This window comes from Lagenorhynchus albirostris, chromosome 8 (assembly GCF_949774975.1).
Source record: "Lagenorhynchus albirostris chromosome 8, mLagAlb1.1, whole genome shotgun sequence".
Lineage (NCBI taxonomy): Eukaryota > Metazoa > Chordata > Mammalia > Artiodactyla > Delphinidae > Lagenorhynchus > Lagenorhynchus albirostris.
The window spans coordinates 66,936,232-66,960,249 of NC_083102.1; the positions used below are offsets into that span (position 1 = coordinate 66,936,232).

A 24,018-nucleotide genomic window follows, 5' to 3' on the forward strand; every position below is an offset into this window, starting at 1 on the left:
TCTAATATACAGAGTGGGAATAATAATAGTAACCATCTCCTAGGGTTGTGTATGACTTAAATAAAATAATCCAGGAAAACAATTTGGTAGAGTATCTGGAACACAGTGCAGCCTTTAAAACATACTAGTGATGAGTTTTATTATAGTACATTGTTAGAACAAAAGACAACTATTAGATTTATAAGTACTCAGCTACAAGAATTCATAATGAAAATAAGATGGGTACTAACTATCGTGACATTATTTTAAGGGGTCATGGTAACCCAAGCTTTCTTCCTTAATGCAATAATTTTTCTCATAAAGATTGATAAGATTAACAGATAAAGAGAAATCAATAGAGTTTTCATTAGACTTTGCATTCTTTCCCTCATATAATAGTTTCAGTTAGTTTATGTATATTTGAATATAGTTTAGATCATTAAGCAAATACAAAACAGGCTAAAACATCTAGTTTGAAATGTAAAAAAGCTGATAATGTAAAGTAATTGAGCATGAATATAAATATATCTCATAATAATAAATTCATAGATTACATGAATTACAGGACATGAATGTTTCTGTACCTTAGAAGTTACAGAAACTACAAATGACCTTTGTAATGTGAATATGTCTTAAAAATTAAAGCAGAATGAATAAGAAAAAAGTTAATGAAAATAAATATGCAAAAAACACGTGTAAAGAATTGATTAGGTCTGTGGTAAAAACTGAACAAATTATGCCATCACAGTGAATAATAAACTTATCAGCAAATTAGAAGGGTGACATAAGTGGCATGTGCCCTGCCTAGAAATAAATGGACATATAAAGATTTAAAGTTACAAAGGTGATAAATGTGGGACTGACTGCTTGCACTACAAACAGGTTTTATTATATAATGTTTTCTCATAGTATCTGTATTTTTACTACATTAAACAGATGCAATAGAAGATGAGGACCACAGAAATTTAGATGTAAGTGGTTTCCTAAACCCAAGAGAGTGAACTAAGAATCCTAAAGTCTACGAACAGCCCAACTCACTTTCACAATATGTGACGATTTTGGCAGAGACTGCTAATCAACTTCCATTTTCTTTTCTTTCTGTGTGTACTAGAGCCTCCCAGGCTTTAGGTGGGCCCATGACCCCACAGTGGGAGACCACATTTTCCTGAGCTCTTGTCTTTCAGGATGGCTGCTTCACTAAGTCATAACGTGAGCAGAAGTGACATGTGTGACTTTCAGTGGAGGAACTTGGTGACGATGCTGTAAGCAGTGGACATGGGTATGAGAAGACTATCTTTTTGGGGGGATAACCTCTTTCTTTCTCACCTCAGACAGAAACAGACACATCCTTCTGGTAGCACAATGTACTTAATTTTGCACTTAACTTCGGTGATAGTTTTTACCACATTTTATTGTGATTACATGTTTGGTTTGTCTTCCCCACTAGCCTGCAGGCTTTTCAAGGGCAGGAAGGATATTTAATTATTAACCTTATTTATCTTCCAAAGCACTTTTACATTACAGACCTGCCTGTAGTAACTATTTCTCTCATGTTACACATTAAAAATAACGGAAAAAATATGAAATTGCGTTAAGGGTTTTTGTGTTAAAGTTGTGGGGTTTTTTTGTTTTTCAAAATTTGGTAGTAATCATTTTGTTTTTATAAGTAAAAGGATATAACTGTGTAAAACTGTAACTCTTTACTGAATAAATAATATATTAGTATTCTTAGAATATTAAAACACTGGGCCATAAACTAAGAATTGCTTAATTTTCTGAGGTCAATATTTGCCTAAGAAAATGATATATATTTGATGTGTATGCCTGAAACATTTCTATTTTGGTTATATGGTAAATCTATTTGATGATTAAACAGCTTCTTGAATACTTATACTCAAGTTTCCCTCAGCACTTAGAAAGATTTTCTGAGAAGAGCAGAGCAGAAACCTACTTTTAAAAGATGTGTTACACAGCAAGTCAAATAAATATTAAAATAAAATATAAGCTATAAACAAAAATCAGTGTTGAATAAATACTTCTTTTTCTGTTCCACGTCAAAGACAGAGAGGAGAGACAGAGAGAGAAACAGAAAGAGAGATCGGAAAAAAAAATCAAACCCAAAGAATACACATTTCCTTAATTATTTGAAGATCCACATTACCTAATTATTTGCGGATTCAGGTATGCTAGACCCTATCCAATGTCTTTTATAGAATAAAATTATTTTAATGTAGATCGTAACTGCTTTTAAATTTTCAGAAAGTTTAAAAGTACTTTTATAAATGAGCTTAGGACTTGGACAGATACTTATATACCAATATTCATAGTAGCATTATTCACACTAGCTCAAAGGTGAAAAGAACCCAAATGTCCATCAACAGATGAATGAACAAAATGTAGTATATACATACAACAGAATATTATTCAGCCTTAAAATGGAAAGAAATTCTGACTACAATACGCTACAAAATGCTACAATATGGATTAACCTTGAAGACATCATGCTAAGTGAAAGAAGGGACAAATTTGAACGACAAATATTGTATGGTTCCACTTACATGAGGTAGTCAGATCACAGAGACAGAAAGTAGAATGGTGGTTGCCAGGGACAACTGGAGGCGGGGGAGAAAGGCGAGTTACTTGTTTAAAGGGTAGAGAGCTTTAGTTTGGAAAGAAAGAAAAGTTCTGGAGATGGGTGGTGGTAATGGCTGCACAGCAATGTGAATGTACCAAATGCCACTAAACTGTACACATAAGAGTAGTTAAAGTGGTTCATTTTTTGTTATATATATTTTACCACAATTAAAAACAAATAGTTAAAATACAAAATATCAAATTTTGAAAAAAATTCCCTAAAACAAACTAAACATCTGGTTTCATTCCTGTGGCTTTAACAAAAGCCATATAAATGTGTTTACATAAATAAAAAGAGTTTTTATTCTGCATAAAGAATTCTACAAAGTTGTTAGGTTTTGTATATGATGAAGCTTACATTAAAAAACTGAAGTTTGAAAACTTTGAAAATTTGGAATTCTGAAACAACCATAATCAGATTTAAAAAGTAAAAATAGAAAATTCTAACAACTAGAAAGAACATTGGAAATAGCAATCAGTAAGACCTTCCTTTATTTTTAATGTTTTTATGGCCTAACGCAGTTGGCATTCTTCCCTGTGCACCACCAACTCCAACATTAGTTTCCTGTTTAAGTACTTTGCTCTTTATTGCCAAATTCCTTTGAAGGGTCATAAAAAATACATGCATTTTTTTAAATAAAGCTTTTCTATTGTTTGAGATCACTTCAGAGACTCTGTAATATCAGAATTATGATTATAACATAAATTTCATGCCCTGAGTCCTTCAGGCCTCCATTTTTGATATTCACAAACCAGAATTATGAAATTTTCAAATCTACTCTCAAACTTTTGTCTCTGACATGAATTTCAAGTCTTTTGAAATTTAATAACTGAGAATTGTGATCCCTTCCTTTTTAACCCTATCATGAAGTAGTAGTTGCATTAAAATACAGTTTGGAAAAAGGAAGAGCCAGGAAGTTAAATCAAAATTCTTCAAGGAGGACTTGCCTGCTGGCGCAGTGGTTAAGAATCCACCTGCCAGTGCTGGGGACATGGGTTTGAGCCCTGGTCTGGGAAGATCCCACATGCCGTGGAGCAACTAAGCCCGTGCGCCACAACTACTGAGCCTGTGTGCCACAACTACTGAGCCTGTGCGCCACAACTATTGAGCCTGTGTGCCACAACTACTGAAGTCTGCATGCCTAGAGCCCGTGCTCCACAACAAGAGAAGCCACCGCAATGAGAAGCCTGCGCACTGCAACGAAGACCCAACACAGCCAAAAATAAATAAATTTATAATGAACTTTTTTTTCTAAGGATAGCGAATGATCCTTAGGAAGCAGCAATTGAGTGGATTCATTCTAATGAATAGAAACAGCCAATCTAAAACTCAGGGAAGGGCAGAAACAGCAAAGGACAGAGAAAAGGTCAAAAGTCAGGCCAGGAACCAGATCTTAGATCGCCTTGTAAACTAGTAAAGTTTGAGAAATTAATGAGTTTGATAAAGCAAGGCAAGTTAGCTTTTTAAAAAGATCACTCTCAAAGAAGTTGCAAGAGACTAGAGAAGAGAGCATAAACTCCCAGAATTCTGAGGATCGCTAACAATTATGGCTTGGTTAGACAGCAGAAGCAGCCATAAATAAAACTAAAAACTTAGTAGGAATACGTAAGATGGTATGTTTTATGGATTAAGACGACACAAGGTTTAGAAAGAGAGTAACTGACAAATTCAAAGTCAATTTCTGTAGAGGTTAAAAAAAAAATCTATATATTGGATAGAGTAACTGACAGATCTTCTGTGACCTTAATGAGAACATTTTCCCTTCCAATGGAAAGAGAATCCACACCAAATTGGTTTTCATAAGGGAATGAACGGACAATGGGAAAGTGTATAAAACTTATTAAAAGAGTTTGGTTATAAACAGATTAAGCTGGATCAGGTATAGCTGGAAAAAAAGGAAGATCAGGAGACTGATTTTTTTTCTTTTTTTTTTAAGTATAAAGAGAAAACCTAGGTAGAACTTGACGGGAAGATGTTAGGAAAGAGCTTGAAATAGTAGGATATAAAAGATCTGGGAGAGAGGAATAAAGTATGCTTCAGGTATAGAGAGAGAGAAGATGGTGGTGGTATGGAAGAGATATGGCTCACAAGAGGTAGGGATTGGCCCTAGGTTAATGGATGGCTAACTTATCTGTTATGTTAGAAAGGACGAGGGAAAGATGGACGTTGATGTAGATAGACTATTGGTTTGTGATTTGGGAGTTGGGTTAATCACTGTTTAACTTGTGGTTTCTATTTCTATCAATATTTTTTTCATTGCAGTATAAATCAGAATCATTACCAGGAGGAAAGGTTTGTATAGAGTGAGTAATGTTGGAAATGGGTGGTGTTGTGGAGGTGGAGAGAAGGAACTGGATAAGCAAATAGATGTAGGATTACCATTCGTTACTGAACACTCAGATAAGTTTGGTCTTGTTTTGTGATTTTCTGCAGTAAAGTTCAACATCCCAATGAGTTATGGGGAAGGGAGTCAACTGGGTAAATACAGAGCTAAGCTTTCGCCAATGGAAATCAGTAGAAGAGGAAATAAGTTTAGCTTATTGGCAACAGTGGTTGAAATAATAAACATGTAAGAACAGCATCAGGTATTTTCTAGTGAATGACACTTTCAGACCAGACTCTGTAAGGTAGTATTAAGATTTATGTACAAAAGAACAGGTTTAGAAAAAGTCAAAAAGAAAGTAAAAATGTTGTAACATAAGGATCCAAGTTTAGTAACTGATGATTATAATTGCTTATTAGTATGTACAGTGAACACAGCAGCATCTATTTCCCAATCCCCAATGACTCTGTTGCCATCTAGAGATCTACATGGTTCTAAGGGAAGTCATTTCCATCCTCTGGTGAAAGTGACCGGTCCAGCGGCAGGCATGTAACAGATGCAGAGCCAATAAGAGTGACAATCAGAACTTCCTTTCTCTCTTTCTCTCTAGACAGTGTGGGTTTGTAGATGTAAATCTTGGAAATATTTGACTACTATAACCTAAGTCTGTCTGAGGACTAAGTTAACATATGAAGCAGGACAAAGACCAGAAAATAAAAGAAAAGTGAAAGTAGGACCTAATAATTTTATTTATCTTTGGATCAAACTTGGCCTGAAGTTCAGGTAACCGAACACAGACACTAAGAGTTGCCGAGCATACATGTTGCAGGGGTCCAGGTTTGGCTTTATTAGAGGCCATATTCCTTGCCATTCACCAGGAATAGGAGTCTGCAAGAAAGGCCTTGAAGGTAAACTCAGACTCTCTAAGAAAAATCAGAGAGGCAAGGTGAAGACAGTGTGAGAGAGAGCGCTGACGTGTCCTGTGGGGGTTGTAGGCAGTGAGTGAAGAGGTCATAAATCGTAACTGCTCATACTCATCAGGAACTTGGTATTCGCTAGTCACTTTTTTTTTTTAGTTTATTTTTTTTTAATCTTTATTGGAGTATAACTGCTTTACAGTGGTGTGTTAGTTTCTGCTTTATAACAAAGTGAATCAGTTATACATATACATATGTTCCCATATCTCTTCCCTCTTGCGTCTCCCTCCCTCCCACCGTCCCTATCCCACCCCTCCAGGTGGTCACAGAGCACCGAGCTGATCTCCCTGTGCTATGCGGCTGCTTCCCACTAGCTATCTACCTTATGTTTGGTAGTGTATATATGTCCATGCCTCTCTCTCGCTTTGTCCCAGCTTACCCCTCCCCCTCCCCATATCTTCAAGTCCATTCTCTAGTAGGTCTGTGTCTTTATTCCCGTCTTATCCCTAGAGTGCTCTTCATCCACTGTTTCTCACGTAGAAACAACCCCCCACGACCAGTGCTATTAGTAACAATCCTCGTTACGTGATTAGAGATTTGGGGCACAGAAAGATGAGCAGTCTTTCAGAAGTCACACAACTGATTTCTGAACGGGAAGAGCCAAGATCTGAAGCCAGGAAGACAGGCTCCAGACCTCTAACTAGCACACATATGTGTCTGTCTGGGGGAGAAAAGAATTCAGTCAAGGAGATACACGTATGGCTTTTCAAGATTCCCTGCTTATTAGTTCTAAGTGCATGGTGAAATACAGCTCACTGCTTCATATGATATATAACGAGTGCCACTCCTAGCTGTTCGCATACACCACAAATATTAAGACTTTATAGGAGACGTAATCCACGGGAGTTTCATGAGTTGCAAATAGACGTTTGGATGTTCACACAAACTGGCCTGAGGACAGAACTGAGCCATCAACTGTGAGAAGATCATGAATAAATGCACAAGGTGGCCTCAGGAACCCTGAGGTCAATATTTTCCATATAGCTCTCCTTTAGATCTTACGGGTTTGGAGAGCTTAAGTACCATTTCCAAAGAAATATTCTGAATAAACAAGGTATTATTATTTAAATTTTAATTATTTCAGCTCCAAAGCTACTTCCAGGGACCATAAACCCAAGGGAATTTAAACCAGGCAGGAGTTGACAGTGGTTAGGTGGACAAAGCATAGGAATGAGAAAATCAAAGTGGTTTCATGTGTCAGTAAGTCAGTCAAAACATATTGCCAAGTTCTGATGCAGTGCCTACTCTGGATATAGCAGGTATCCATACAGCTGAGGTCCAAACTTTCAAACAGCAAATACTACATACGATGGTGTTTATACACAGAAGCTGGATAAATTCTGCTTGGTACCTTATTGCTGTGATCAAGGGAATTTATTTTGAACAGTGAAGCTACAGAAGTTTCTAAGGAGTAATCTAAAGTTGTGCTCCTTGAAGAGTAGCTCTTAGACCATGTTTTTCACAATTTCTAGATTTATTTAACAAAAATGAAGACTTCTAGACAGTACCTTAAACCTGTTAAATAAAAATATAAAAGGACAAAAACTTGTATATAAGTATACTATATATTTACCTATTTATATCTTATAATTATTATATACAGATCTACATAAACTTAAAAATTTATTATATGCTTATTTTTCACAAATATATATTTATTTTAAAATTTTATTTATGTTTATTATTTATGATTTATTAAACAATGTTTATTTAGATAAAATATAAGTAATATGTAAACAAATGTATACATTTGTATTTATATAAAATATAATGTATACTTTTACCCTAGATGATAAGACAAAATGGCACCAATGGTCACAATTCACATGACAGAGTCATGCTGGTGGAACATCTGACACAGCAGGATTAGCACTGATGTGGAGGAGAGTTGCTCAGTTTCTGGAAAGACTCTATGCCTAGGATCACTGAAGCAGTTGTTCCTTCTTCAGAAGGTCTGAGATGAAAGTCATTAACCCAATAGAGTTGGGGATAAAGTGCCAGTAGTTGCCCAAAAATAAGTTGTTTTTAAAATTTAAGTTGTCCTTTAAGTTACAGTAGCCTGTTTTCCAAACCAGATCATTTCACTTCTGTCTATAGAGATGAATCCGTTTCTATGTCACTTATATAATCTATCTGAAGATGATTATACATAAAATCTAGCATTCCGTTTGCCACCCTCACCAATTCTTAGCAAATTATAGACACCCTATGATCAGGCCTAGCGCGGTGAAGATATGGGTGTACAGGACAGGTCTCAAGGTCAGCATCAGTGTTTAGCAGTAGCTGCTGTTAGTGAAATGCAACCAGCATTAAGATTACTTAAATGCTACCAGATGCAGAGGGACCCAGAAAATGAAGAAGACAATTGGGAATTCCAACAGAAGCTTTAAGTCAAGAACCAAAAGAAAGTAAGTGCCATAGGAACAAGGGCAGGACATGGAGAAACAAGGAGACATTGTAGAGGCACAGTTTACTCCTGACTGTGCATATGTATTAAGAGCATGAGCTTCTGGTTTTCCTGCTATGAAGTATTATGTGGACAGTATTCACCTCCATAAAATGAAAATAGCAACTGTTACAGAGTAGACTTACTTTGAGGATTAAAGAAGACATCATATGATAAAAATGAGTTAAGGACGTGGAAGTGTTGTTCCTAAATAAATAGTAGCCTTTATTATAATTGTATGTTGCAATATTATTGCCATTAAACTCTAAGCTCCTTTGAAACAAGAACCTAGTATTATTCATCATTGAATCCCCTCTGTGAACGTTACAGAACATGTTTTAACAGTCCTCCGATTGAAAAGTGATATCTATATCCCCTCCCTTTGAATCTGAGTGAGCTTTTGACCACTTCAATCAATAAAAAGTACAGTGAATATGAAACTCTGTGACTTCCAAAGCTAAGTGAAGAAAATGCCATAGAGCTTTTCCCTGTTCTCTCAGGATACTAACTTTTAGAGGCCTGAGCTGCCACGTCAGAAGTCTGGCTATCCTAGGCCACCACACTTTGAAAATGCCTAGGCCGCATGGAGAAGCCATTTTGTAGGTACTTGTGATAGTTGATTTTACGTGACAATTTGGCTACAGGGTGCTCAAATTAAACATTATTTCTAGGTGTGTTTGTGAGAGTGTTTCTGGATGAGATTAGCATTTGAATTGTTGGACTCAGTAAAGTAAATTACCCTCCCCAGTGTGGGTAGGCATCACCCATACTGTGAAGGGTCTGAATAGAATAAAAGGCAGATGAAGGAGGAATCTGCCCCCTTTCCCCTGCCTCACCGACTGAACTGGGACATCTGACCTTCCAACTGAGATTAACACCATCTGCTCCCCTGGTTCTTAGGCCTTTGGACTCAGACTGAATTACACCACTGCCTTCCTGGGTCTCCAGATTGCAAAGGTAGATTCTTGGACTTTTTAGTCCAGCATCAGCCACCAGACCTGAGAGTAACCAAGATTCCATCCACTAGCTATCAAATAACTTCCAACCAGCGAGTCTTCCCAGCTGGAGGCCCAGACATGATGAAGCAAAGACAAGCCATCCTTGCTTCACCCTGTTTGAACTGCTGACCCACAGAAGCTATGCATGTAATAAAATGATCGTTTTACATTGCCAAGCCCTCAAGTAGTTCATTATTTAGCAATAGTAAGCAAAACAGATTTTGATATGTGGAAGTGAATGGCCGCCACAACAAAAACAGAAAACATGTGACATTTGCTTTGGAACTGAAGGGTGAGAAGAACCTGGAAGAGACAGGAGGACACTGCCGAGCCTTAGGATACTGCTAGTGAGGGCTTGAACAATGCAGGAACAATGCTATGGGAGAGGGGAAGAAACTGAACTCATTATATGGTGGCAGAAAGCTTGCTATGGAGCAATAGTAAAGGGAATACCTTGGCAATTAGCGTATTTTTGGCCCCTTATAAGTGTTTGTCAAATAAAATCTTTAAAAATACAATAAAGTTATAGCATGTCTGCTATTTTTCTTGCTAGAAGCTGAGGTGGGGAGGAAGAGATTTTTAAGATATTAAACTTAAAAATTCATAATAAATCAAGATTTTGTATTTCTACTTTCTAAGTCTCCTCAGAAATTTACCCATTAAGGAAATATTTTCTTCATATTTTAGGGCTACTACACAGAATTATGAGGGTGGCTTAAATAAGATTCCCTACTTTGTGAAAACACTGCTCATGTAGAAATACAAAGCAGAAAATATAAACTTCAAAATGCTGCATATTCAAGAATATTATCTTTCTCTTCAAAGAAAAATGTATGTGAGGAAGCCTGTTTTTAAAAAGTAAACCTACCATTCAAAGTTAATATTTTAGAATTATTATATTCAGTCAGAAAATAATGCTGAACACATCCTTATAAGAACGTGTATTCGAAAAGGAAAAGCATTAGTAACTAATGCTTAGGTGGAGCAAGAAACAATGGAGAGCACCTAATCAGTTCCAATTAGCCATGCCAGAGGATTACTTTCCAGGTAAAATTACCTTATAATGAGGTGATTAACCTCTTTGGAAAGAGTTCAAGATAGACTTACTTTATACTTAATATATCCTATATAGAAGTGGTATAATAAAGGTCCTCAAGGTTCCACGCCAGGGATAATTTCTAACAAGAATCAACAGATTTTATTCTAGAAGAACCCAAAATGCTTACATTATTGATGGAATAAATCGTAAAGCATCTAGATACTATAAATTAGGCATTTACACTTCATATCAAATTAACTAACTTATATGGAACTAACTTTATACTAAAGAATGTAACAACTGAACTCTAACGAATTACAAATGCTAGCCTCTAGATTATCTACAAAATCAAAGGAAAAAACATTTCTGCTGTTCACACTGGTCAGTGTTACAGGCTCATTCCCCAAAGTCAGCTGTCCACTGTCTAATTACTTTAGTGGATCCCCTCAGCCCCCAGAGCACACCTGGTTCTTGTTACAGTTAGAGAGACTAATGCTAAGCCAGGGAGTAGGTCTGAACACAAAGGAAACAGAAGCTTCAGTGTTTTCAACACAAAAACACTTGGTAAATTGAGGACAGGGTTTTTAGAAACAGCAGCTTTAACTGCTGGCTAAGTTGGTTTTTCCCTTAAAAGTGATAATTCATTAAGGACTACTTGAAATTATATATCTATATATCTATAATATGTATAAATTTATATATTATATATATATATATTTGCTGTCAGCTTATAATAAACAAGAAATAATTTACTTTTAATTTGATAATTATTTCCTGTAAGTTTCCATGTAGGCACAGGACCTATAATAATGAGCAGAAATTTTTTTCTTAAACTGCCTTCTGTTTAGTACCCTTCCCTATAAGAAAACACTGTATATCTTGGATTATTCAGTTGTGATTTTTCGGACATTTCTGAATTAACTACTGTTACTTCACAAATCTTGTTTTTTAATTTGGTATCCTAGGAAGTGGGTGTGTATGTGTATAAAATTTTTGCAAAAACACTTGCAAATTCATGTAAAGCAAAAACACAAATCCTGGGAATAGAAAGGCAAAATCAAGGAAGAAAAAATTTAGAATATTTGCATGGAGATGATACTAATAAAATGTAAGTATCTTGCAAACAAAAACTAGAAATAAATGTTTCTTCTTCAACTAAATCAGAGAATATATAAGCAACCCTTACTTCAACATATACCCTTTAGAGCTCAATGCTCACCTTAACTTAGGAGTCCCAGAAAATACCCATCTGTACTGTTACAATGTAGACTTTTCTTTCAGTTTACATTCTTCTGCAGAACCTGTAACCATCTAAGGTTTATATGTAACCCCAAATTCATTTTCCTCATTTGCCTTAGAGAGTCAAAAAATACAGGGTCTAGCTGGATGCCCATCATTTAAAAAGAACTCATTAAATGTCTGCAGAATAATCAACCAAATCAATAGGAGACAGCAATGTTTTATCCAAACTTCAGGACCTTCACTGATCCTTTTGTTACTCCCCTGCAGTGTCAAAAATAAAGGAAAGAAAACAAGAGAGCAGGAATAAGAAATCTGGAGAGAATGAAGAAAAGGCGGAGTGAGAGGTAAAGAACGAAGAAAAGTTACTGAATCTCTTCCTAATTTACCCTCCAGTTCTCACGCACTCTATTCCAAAGAACTATCTTACAAACATGATTTTGAACAGCTCGGACATAAAAGTGAGGATTATGGTTCAGTGATACCAGGAAATAATGCAGAAAGATTCAGGTGAACTGAATCCCTTGCATCAATGTGCACACAGCTCTAACTCACTTAACCATATTTTCATCTGCTCAGATCAGACATATTTAAATGAGTCTCAACATACAAATGAAACTATATGGAGAGAATAGCATAGTTAGTAAATTATTTTAAAGGTCTTATATTAGAACTATATTGTAGCAAGAATACATATTATGAAAAGCTTACATAAATATGATAATATGAAAAGCTGAAACTCACAGAAAATGTATGTAGCATATACATACACAAATAAATAAATATGCATCACACATATATATATATGTACACACATGTATAAATCTATATATTATCTACCCATCTATTTATCTACACACTATATGGCTTATATGAGGATAATAGTTTCATCATCTGGAAAAGCTGACTTAATAACGCTTACACAAAAAAATTCAAGAAACGTTATTTAAAGGATATAATTGGAAGGGCTTCCCTGGTGGTGCAGTGGTTGAGAGTCCGCCTGCCGATGCAGGGAACACGGGTTCGTGCCCCGGTCCGGGAAGATCCCACATGCCGCGGAGCGGCTGGGCCCGTGAGCCATGGCCGCTGGGCCTGTGTGTCCGGAGCCTGTGCTCCGCAACGGGAGAGACCACAACAGTGAGAGGCCCGCGTAGCGCAAAAAAAAAAAAAAAAAAGAAAAAAAAGGATATAATTGAGTAGTCATGCTAAGTGATAATGAAAAATGAGTAAGTTTCATTTTTAAAAATAGACCAAAGTTGGGTACGTACACAGAAAATAAAGAAATAAAAAATGCCTTAGCTCATGGGAGTCTCATGACTATGTAATTTTGTCTAAAAGGTCCCTGTACAATGTGAACAATTCTAATGAATAGAGATTTTATTTAACAAGACAGATGTTTAAACTTTTAATATCAAGAGTGCCATTTCCCTAGTTGGTTTATAAAAGATGGTACCATTTACAAATGTGGAAGTTTACAATGAAACATAATTTACATTTTTAAATAGAAAAAAATGCTTCACTATACAATAATGAAGTTGTCTTGACTGATGGATGCAAAAGTGAGGTCAAATGCCTAAAATAAAATGCCACACAGAATTTAAACACTGCTTGTGAAGATTTGAACATTTATTTTGTTGAATTGTAAGAATATATTGTGACCTGTTTTGACTAATAATTAATAATCATTAAGAATTATTGCTAACTGATAAAGTTGATAATACAAGTGCTAAAACAAATCAATAAGTAAGCATTCATTAGCAAGGCATTCACAGAGCTCAGGGATTTATATTGTAAAATTTTTGTTTGTTAACACTGCTGGCTGGAGTCCTTGGATATTAAATACAAGAATACCAGGGCTTCCCTGGTGGCGCAGTGCTTGGGAGTCCGCCTGCCAATGCAGGGGACGCGGGTTCGTGCCCCGGTCCGGGGGGATCCCACGTGCCGCGGAGCGGCTGGGCCCGTGAGCCTTGGCCGCTGGGCCTGCGCGTCCTGCGCGTCCGGAGCCTGTACTCCGTAGCGGGAGAGGCCACAACGGTGAGAGGCCCACGTACAGCAAAAAAAAAAAAAAAAAAAAAAAAAAAACCAAGAATACCAAAAAACCTTTTAGTACCTAAAAGAATAGTTATTGAGGATCAAGACTCATTCTAGGCATATTTCAACTCTCTTTCTATTATCTTTTTTGGCAATATAAAAAGCACAAACTATAAAAATAGTAAGATATTTTGAAACAAATATACCACTTACTAATAAATAATGTAATGAATACATTTAGCAAGTATCTATTGAGTGCTCATTATATACCATGCACTGTGTAGATACTAACGTCCCAAAGAGAGTCTCATTCCATGATCTTAAAGCCTATTGTCAGAAAAAAAAACAAGAATCATTCCACAGAATGAGTGTCATCTTAAAGGCATAGGCACATTTTCTAAATTCATGTAGACTAATTTAATTTCTTGAGTAATGTGCAGAGCACAGAATCTTTTCAAAATTAGCTTTTATTAATATAGTAACATCAAATTATCAGTCTGGAACACCAATTTTTCAGTTTTGTTTCTTCTCACACATTTAGAAGGCAAGGCCCTCTGGCATATCTTATATCACTACCTAGATTCTGAGTTAAACTGCCTTATTTAAATTTACATATCTGTTTCAGTTTTCTAGTTGTAGATGTCTTCACAAAAAAAGCTGAAAGTAGTACAGAAATAAGGCACATACCTCTTGAACAGGGGGCTAAGAAAACGATCTTTGTGTCATTCAGGGAGTTAGAGACCAGATAGTTTTTTGGGGTTTTTTTTTTTTTTTTTTTTTTGCACTACGCGTGCCTCTCACTGCCGCGGCCTCTCCCGGCTGCGGAGCACAGGCTCCGGATGCGCAGGCTCAGCGGCTATGGCTCACGGGCCCAGCCACTCCGCGGCATGTGGGACCTTCCTACCGGGGCACGAACCCGTGTCCCCTGCATCGGCAGGCGGACCCTCAACCACTGCGCCACCAGGGAAGCCCGACCAGATCGTTTTAAGTGATCAATGTGACAATGAAGTAGTATCTTTGTGCAATATTGCTAACCCTCAGTGTTTGCTAGCAGGTGTATTAAGTGTTGTGTATTAAGAATTTGAATTGGTTCTTTAAAAACAAGCTATGACTATATTAAAAAATCTTTGTAAACCACCGATACTTTTTCTATACTTAGTTCCATTCTGCATATTACCTATAAGTCCTTGTCAATGATACACAGATTTACACATGGAATTCAACCATTTTACATTTTCTCCAAAATTATTATAACCCTTCATAATTATAATGTTAATAGATAGATATTATAGTGTGTTTATGTACAATTGTTAATATCTTTTTTTAAAAAAAGCAAGAACTTAAAATGCTTTTACTAAATAAAACCCGGAAAGGTGTAATATATTTGAATTATGAGCATCAGTGTGATGGTAAATAGTAATAGTCAAGTTATATAAATATTTTAAATACCAATATTATGTAATAAATGGTTTTAAATAGTAGCATAGATACTTTAAGAATTATTTTTTCCAGCTTAAAACAACAGAAATATTTATTTAAATTCAGTTTGAAGACTACCTTAAAGTTTAGAAAGTTGAACAGCATATTTCCTTTTAACAGTTAACTTAGATTTACGTAGAAATTTGGAAAAGAATATGATATAAACCTCTCAACTAGCACTCTCTTAAGCACCACCGGAAAAATCATTATCTTTCCCAGTTCTTTCAATTTCTGTCATAAGAAGCATAGAGAGCAGAACTATATATTTTGGTAATTAATTTCCTTAAGATAATGTTAGAAACATCACGTTCTTTAAAATATAAATGAATTTCAAGGTGAGCATGCTAGAGGATAATATTAATGGCGTGTGATTTATTGTGACAAGAGATCTGATCTGAAACACCATTATTCGGAGTACTTAAAAAAATCCATTTGCAAATTCCTGAAAATATGAAAGTGCTATAGCCGAACCTGTCTCAATGTTGTAATCTGGAAACCTGTCCTTTTAAGTATGAAACTGCTTGTGCACAAGCTTGGCATGTCTTCCTCATAGAAATTTATGAGACCATTTTCATAATCTGAATATGCTGTATTGCAGTTTAGAGAATTACCTAAATGCTTGTAACTCTGAGTGAAGACAACCTACAAAAGTACAGATTGAAATGTATATGGATAATTAACTTGGTGATGTATATAAATTTAGGGCCGATTGTTATCTTAAAAAACAGTTGGCAATAATTTACCGAGCATCCACTGATATACCTGGCATTCTTTGAACTCACAACAGAAACATGTGACCTATAACAATCTAGAAGGTGTTTTCTATGTTATTACTGTTCCAAATGAAATATCCCCCTTAAAGTATATAAGCAAGATTTACTTGTGACTTAAATTTACAAGTAAGTTTCAATAAGATGTAATTTTACATCTTATAAATTCATCGGGGTATATAAACACATTAGGAAACACATTAGTAGTAAATGGCATCTAACCACATGTTGGGCAGTGAGCAATGTCATAAATTAGTACTGCAGTTGAAAATAAAAACTTAAATAGATATATGTAAATAACAGAAGTCTTATTAAAAAGAATTAAAATTATTCTGGAGAACAGAACTGATTACCTTTTATACTTGAGGGAGGATCATAAATACTGGCATTCTTAAATATAGGCTGTCAAATTTGAGCATCACCTAAACATACTGATACATCCCTCCCTCCCCCATGTCTCTCTTTCTCTCGTTTTCTCCCCTCCCTCCTTCTCTCTTCTCTCCTCCCTCTGCTGAATAAGTTTGGGACAAAAATTTTCCCCCTTAAGCATTTCTTAATTCCTTTAATGGGCTTTTAAACTGTAAAACTCCTGGTGGGTCACACTGCATGCAGCATTTTTCAAATAGCGTTTTTTTTTTTTTGCTAGAAACCTATTTTAATATCAACACATGAATGCTTCACAGAATGGTACTGGGGTAAGCATAGGATAGTTGATTCTATAATATGGCTTTATGTGCATTAATAAATATGTTCATTTCCAGAACATTCAAGATGGGTCATCAAGTGCTGAAATATACTACAAAGTGAATATAATTTCATTGTTACATCAATTTTTTTCATAGACTTCATGAAATAAAATTAAATCTTGTAAAATGAAAGTGTCTATTCTAGATATAAAAAAACAGGTGCAAAATTTTAATGAAATTACTTTTGACTTTTCATTTTGTAATATACGTGGCATAAAATTCAAACAGTACAATAAAAATTCAGTATCCATCCCAAGCACTTGGTTCTCTTTTCCAGAAGAAACCAAAGTTAAAAGATTTTTGTGAATCCTTCTAAAGATATTATGTGCACATACACATATTCTTTATACACTTTTTCCATTTTCCTTAAAACAAAAATCATAGATGTCTGAACTATGAAAGAAAGAGCAAACCACAGCATCATGATTTATCATTAAGGCAATACCTAAGGCACATTTTACAAATATGTTTTCATATGTCTTGCTAAAACATTTAAATAGATCAATATAATGAAAAATCAGATAGGGTCTCACTAACCATGAAACTATTTAATATGATGATTCTTGTATAAAGTAGTACACTAAAGTCTACAGTTAAGAAAAATCTAAAACAGATTTAAAAATACATTTCAACAGCATTTATTTATTATGAAACTACATGGAGGAAAACTATGTCAATCTACTAGTGTATGACAAAACTGAAATAAACATAAGAATTTCCAGGAGCAGTTGTCTTATGTGTTCTGTAACGTTTATGGTACAATGTCAATCTAGCCAAATACAGAGACCATATTGACTTTGAACAGTAATATATAAAGCACTTAAATAACTCTATATAAATGCTGATTATGATTTTGTACCTCTGTGAAATGAACAGAGTAGAAATGCGTATAACTGAAGCAAAAGATGATTCACTGCTTCTGCCCAATCTTTCCTGGCTAGTGGGGTGGAGATAGCCATATTTCCTTCTAGAAATGGGGAAGATAACAAAGCCAAAGCTTTCTCTACTTCCCTGAGTATCAGAAAAAAGTCAACACCTACATTTTAGAGGAAATAATTTCTGCCTATTTTGGTTTTCAAGCCTTTTTCACTGTGAAGACAAAGTCTTTAAAAGTAGTTTTTGTCAGCATTGATATTTCTCTGGTTTATTTTCCATTTAGCTGAGGCCCATATAGGACTGATAGTACAAAGATTAACGGTCTTACATGATACCTACGTAATGTACAGTTACTCACCATGATCAAATCAGAGCCTCATGTTTTTCCTTCGGATTTAGGATGATCGCTCCTCATATACTTAGCCATGTAAAGACTTCCAGTATATCTTAATAAGGTACTATTTTCACCTTACACTTGAAATCTTTCTTCTCAGCACATAAGAATGGGCTTAGTTAGATATGACCACACTGTATTCCTCATTATAACCTCACTAAAACCGAACAAGAAAAATGAACACTTTTGTCTTAATATTTACACATACACCAAGCCTTATTCAGTCATTATATGTAAAGTGCTTTATACCATATAGTGATCTTTTTTACGACATAGTTCATCAACAGCAACCATAATTAAAATGTTATCTTACCTACTATTGAATTTTTCTGGGTGTTTTTCTCTCATGATGTGGAATCTGTGAGCAATGGAAGCATCCTAAGAAGAGAAACAGAAATGAAAAATAAAACAGTTTATGATCCTATTATGTTGTGGAAATAACAATTAAAAGAGAAAAAATTGAAGATTAATATTTTAAATTAACTTTTCCTAAACAATGTCATTGCAAAGAAGATATTCTGCTATTAGGCAGAAATGTGTAATCCACATAAATTCCATGCAAGTGTGATTTAGTCACCATTGGTTACTTTTCATATTTACTTCTAGGAATTGATTTCTATTTAATTATTATTATTTTTTTTTTTTGGCAGTACGCGGGCCTCTCACTGCTGTGACCTCTCCTGTTGCGGACGCGCAGGCCTCGCGGCCATGGCTCACGGGCCTAGCTGCTCCCCGGCATGTGGGATCTTCCTGGACCAGGGCACGAACCCGTGTCCCCTGCATCGGCAGGCGGACTCTCAACCACTGCGCCACCAGGGAAGCCCTGATTTCTATTTAATTTATATATCTCCTTTAATAATTGGTTTTGGCCTCATGCTTAAAGTATGTTTAAGATAGTTCATATGAACATAAATGTCAAAAAGTAGTTGAAAATATTGTTACACAAAAACTAGAAGAATGGTTTAAGTGGAGAAATGATCAGGTGGAGAAGCTCCTAGTCCTTTGAGATTAATTATGGGTAAAAGTATCATTTGAGGGTGCATATCTAGTAAAGGTAAGTATAATATGTGGCTTCAAAGTTGGCTAAGAGTGTACTGGATGTGTAATTATTAACTGTTCATTCCACAAGCTACTTTCTGACATATCTTGCTTAATGGAGAAAAACAACAAAGGGAAAAATTTATTTTTGGAGAATTGGGAACAAGTGTAACTGAACTCTGAGACCTCAAATGCACCAGTTCTGCACCCTAATGGATGTTTCTCCCTTTTAGGAAATTCATTCAGAGTTTCTATGATACAGAATCACACAACGTGTAAGATTGGTAGAGTACTTTGATTCAGGCTTTTCAAGTACAGACTGTTCTTGCTGACTTTTAATAGTTGGCCCTGTTATTCCAAGCAGGGAGATAATTTCCCATGCTTCATCTACACATGATTAATCACTCCAATGAGAAACTAATATATTTACCAGTAATCTCAAAGGAAATGGGGCTATTTTAGAGATTAACGGTTAATTTCGTTTCATAGTAGAGATAAAAGAAAAAGAAAAACCAAACACAAAGGAAATAAAGAAGTTGTGTATTTGAGAGAATCCTGAAAACACTAATCAAGGATTAAAAGTCTAATGAATGAAATGAAAAGGCTAATGTGCTTACTCATGCATAACAAAGCATGAGGCACAACAAGAGAGGGACCAATGCCCGCTGCAGATGGCAGACCGAGAGCTGCTTTTCCCTGCAAGATAGAGCTGTGATAGAACTCTAGTTTTTTCTGTACAATTTTATCCTCTAAAAATTGAGTAATTGAATTAATCCATGTGTAAAGGACACAAAAGTATAGATAGGTGCATACTGAAACAACACTTGTAAAATAAAAAAAGTTATTTAAAAATTCTATGGTTTGATATCCTAAGATATAACTCTGTTATATATGTGTGGTCAATTTCCTGGTTTGCTAAGTAAGAATATCAAGGTGTTCACGTCTATTCGTTCAACAGCTCTAAAACCCAGTCACACAGTTTCTTCCTTTTTAAAAAATTCTCACTAATAAGTCATAAATATACTTTTTTGAGAATGTGCACTTGTCTTACTGTGGTACGAAATTATAGAAAAAATCTGAGTATGGTATATTATGTGGCATTATCATTAATTTTAAAAATCACTTATTTTGACTTTATCCCTAATCTGGTTCAAAATCAATCTGGAATACCTTATAATTAAATGCATACATCCAACAGACCAGTTAAGCAAAAAGTAAAGAAATATGAATCAAGGACTAAGAATGAATGATCAATATTAGTTATCCACAGGGAGACTATCATTGAATTTACCTCTGCTTGAATTATTTGTTTCCATAAGTTATAGCACTGAAACTTTTAAAAGCAGATTGTGTCAGATAATTTGCTTTATAAGCATACACTTTTGCAATAAACAGATCTCTTCCTTTCCAAAGCAACACAAATAGTACAGAGAGAGGGAGAAAGGAAAAGAGAGGAGGAAGGAGGAAAGAGAGAGTATCAAAAGAAGACCATTTATGTAGACTAGACTATAACTGCCTAAATTCCCAGAAATACAGAACACCAAATGGCCAAAGATAAACTTAACCTTCGCTCCTCTATCTCCAAAACACTCCGGCAAAGAATCATGTAGGAAAGAGAGGGGAAAAATAAAAACTCGTGAGGAACACTGGTATGCCTTTTCCGTGTGTTGAATGGGTCCCACCCACAAAGAGAGAGCTGGCCTTGCTGACTACAGGATGGATAAGGAACAATGACAGCAGGTGTTCATTTGGATGAAAATTCAGACCAAATTCCCATGGGACCCTGTCCTTTTGGCATAACCCCAAGAGGCTTGAAAGAGAACTGCCAAACCCTGCAAACTTATCCAGCAGCCATATTTCAGGGGCACTAATGGGTCTCTAAAAAGAGACCAAACAAGAAAAAGCTAAAGTAATGTTGGTTTTTTACATAAACTTTGCACTTTCGGTCTCTATGCACTGCAGTTTGTAGGAAACAGAAATTAAATTGGCATCACTTTCATATCCTAGAACGGATAAACTTTGAATTTGGACAGACTTTCACTTCCAAGACTTGTGACTGTGAGCAAATTGCTTATTTACCATGAGTCACAGCTTCCTACCTTTAAAAGAGGATACTGGTACCCCTTTATAGTATTGTAGTGAGATTTTCTGAGATTATTCTGTATAGCAATTGCAGTAGTGTTCTGTTATAGCTGGGGTGTTCATATATTCTATATCCATACTAGAATGTTACTTAAAGTAAAAAGAGGGTGCTAAAAAAGAGTTGAATTGCATAAATATGAAAGATGTATTTACTGACTCTCAATTTGGTTTTATTATTTCCTGAATTTATACTTTCGTTTTAATTTAAAAAATAAAATCAGATCTAAAACTAAAACATATCCATCTTTATTAAAGTAAAAAAAAATAAATCCCATTATGTTCATTTTCAAAGTAGTCTGTGTAGTAATTTGTATGTTACTTTATATACATGCAAATATGTGCGTGCGTGTGTGTGTATAGACACACACACACACAGGTATACATATATCAGAGAATCAGCTTCTTAGCCACATCTGCCTTTAATACTCTGCACTGGTATTTTTCTAAAGACTGATTTTTTTCTTTTCCTGTAAGGGCTTATCATTGTTTTTTTAAAATAAACTTACCCTAAATCCCCCAAATTGCATTTTAAGTTATTAATTTGAAAAACTTCATTATTTTCTGTGGATCATAACATTTTAAATTGAGAAAATAAAAGTGCTAGATACCTATATACAGCGAATTCTACTAAGAGGAGGACATTATCAATACTAATCTTTTTCTTAAAGTGTAAAATATATTTGCCTAAATACGTCATAGGTACTATATTTTTTAATCCATTTAAAGAAACTTTATCTGACAAATATTTTTACAAAACTTGCCAAATAATTTGTATTTCTGGAAACTGTATTATTATTATACCAAATTAAATATCTTCTCAATTCATTCCATTTTAGGATAGAATATAAATCTAGCCAATTACAAATAAGTATTATCAAGAGTTATTCCAAAATGCAATCACAGAATTTAAAACTGAACCTTGTATGCTAGGTGAATGAATTTTCATTGATTTCTTGAAATAGTTCAGTTCCTCCTTACTTTTGGATGGATAAATCACAACGTCTTCCTGTGTGTGAGCTTTTTTTCCTTTAATAATTGCAATTTGCTAAGGAGCTTCAAAAGCTGAAGTTTGTGGTGTTTTATTTGTTGAATATTTTTAAAGATTTCCTACTGAATTTTTGAGGTATTATTTACATACAATAAAGCAATTTTAAGTGTACAATTAAATGTTAGACAGAGGTATCAATAACCACTTTCACAATCATGATATAGAAAATTTCCATCACCCCCAAAAGTTCCCTAAGGCCCTTTGCATTTATATACACACAAACACACACACACGTATATGTATATGTATGCGTGTATGTATATATATATATACACACACACAAACACTCCTCCACCTTTAAAAATCACTGATCTGCTGTCATTATAGTTTGCCTTTTCTAATATTTCCTATAAATGGAATTTAAAAGTACTCTCTTATGTCTGGCTTCTTTCACTTACTATAATGCTTTTGAGATTCAGCCATTTGTTCCAGTGTCAGTGGTTTGTCCCTTTTTATTGCTAAGTAGTACTCTATTAAATAAGTATACCACAATCTGTTTATTCATTAGTTGCTGACATTTGGCTTTTATGTATAAAGCTGCTATGAACTTTTCAGCACAATTCTTTTTGTAGACATGTGTGATTATGTCTTTTGGGTAAACACTTAGGAATGAGACCGCTGAGTTACATGGTATGTGTATATTTAACTTTATAAGAAACTGCCACATAATTTTTCAAAGTACTTGTACCATTTTGCATTCCTACTAGTAAAGTATGAGAGTTCCAGTTACTCCACATCTTTACCAACACTCCACATCTACACCAACTCTTGACAGTCGTTTTAATTTTACCATCCTAATAAATATGCAGTGGTATCCTTTCTTGGAACCTTAACCCTTATGAGTCAGCACCATCTGCTTCGGCAGAGAGGTCTGCCAATTCTGATGAAACTATACGATATGAAAGTTCTGGTACAGACTTAATAAATGTTCCCAGTTCCATCCCAATTGATTCATCTTCACAGCTTTTAGTATATTTTCTCATTTATGCTGTTCAACAATTCCAAAATAGCAATGAGCAGTCTCTGGAAGTCAATTTGTGCATTCAACCCCACACTCACCCCACGCACAACCTCAAGGGTTTCAAAGAATTTTTTTTTCTATTAAATTCCTCCAAAAGATATTCAGAGAATATGTGCTTAGGGTCTCCCTTGAAGAACTCTGAGCTCTCAAATTGATTATGATCTTTTTCTTTGGTTAAACTATACTTTAAATAAAAGTAATGTTAAAAAATTCAATATATATAAAAGTATATGAAATGAAAAGTGAGTCTCACATTTCCCCAATTTTAATTCCTAGAGATAATAACCAAGACCCTTTCTCATGCATCATTTTGAAAACTGTCTATATATAAAGTATACATGTATGAAAATATATATGCACATATGTATATTTACAAAAATAGGTTTATATTATACAAACTGTGCTGAAACTGGCGTTTTTTTCACTTATAAATAAAGCTCAGACATCTTGTTATATCAGTAAACTGGTATTTTCCTGAAGTTTTTAATGTCAGGAACCTCTTCCCTTTAATGGATGTGCCATTATTTATGTAGCTATTTTCCTACCGGTAGTGGTTTGGGTTTAATATTTTGCTACCAAATTTGATGTTGTTTAATATTTTGATACCAAATTCTATACAACCTTTATGCAGCTCTGTCAATATTTCTTTACAACAAATACTCAAGTGGAATTCCTGGCTAAAAGTGTATGTAAATATTACATTTTATTATAGAGTGAAAAATTATTCTCCAAAAAGTTAACATATTCCCACTAGTAGTGTCTAAGATGACTGGTTATCATTAAGTTTATCAATTTCTGAATTTGACGGGCTAAAAGGTATGTCACAATTGTTTAAAT

General features: G+C 34.9%; 1 protein-coding gene across 6 annotated transcripts in view; it reads right to left on the bottom strand.

Annotated features, from left to right (window-relative positions):
• DGKB (diacylglycerol kinase beta) overlaps nucleotides 1-24,018 on the bottom strand; it is a 648,769-nt gene that overhangs the window by 301,842 nt on the left and 322,909 nt on the right. For all 6 annotated transcript variants that reach the window (XM_060156129.1, XM_060156127.1, XM_060156125.1 and 3 more), the window contains one exon: nucleotides 18,246-18,310. In XM_060156129.1, coding sequence (XP_060012112.1) covers nucleotides 18,246-18,310 — 65 coding nt within the window. The remainder of the gene's footprint in view (nucleotides 1-18,245; nucleotides 18,311-24,018) is intronic.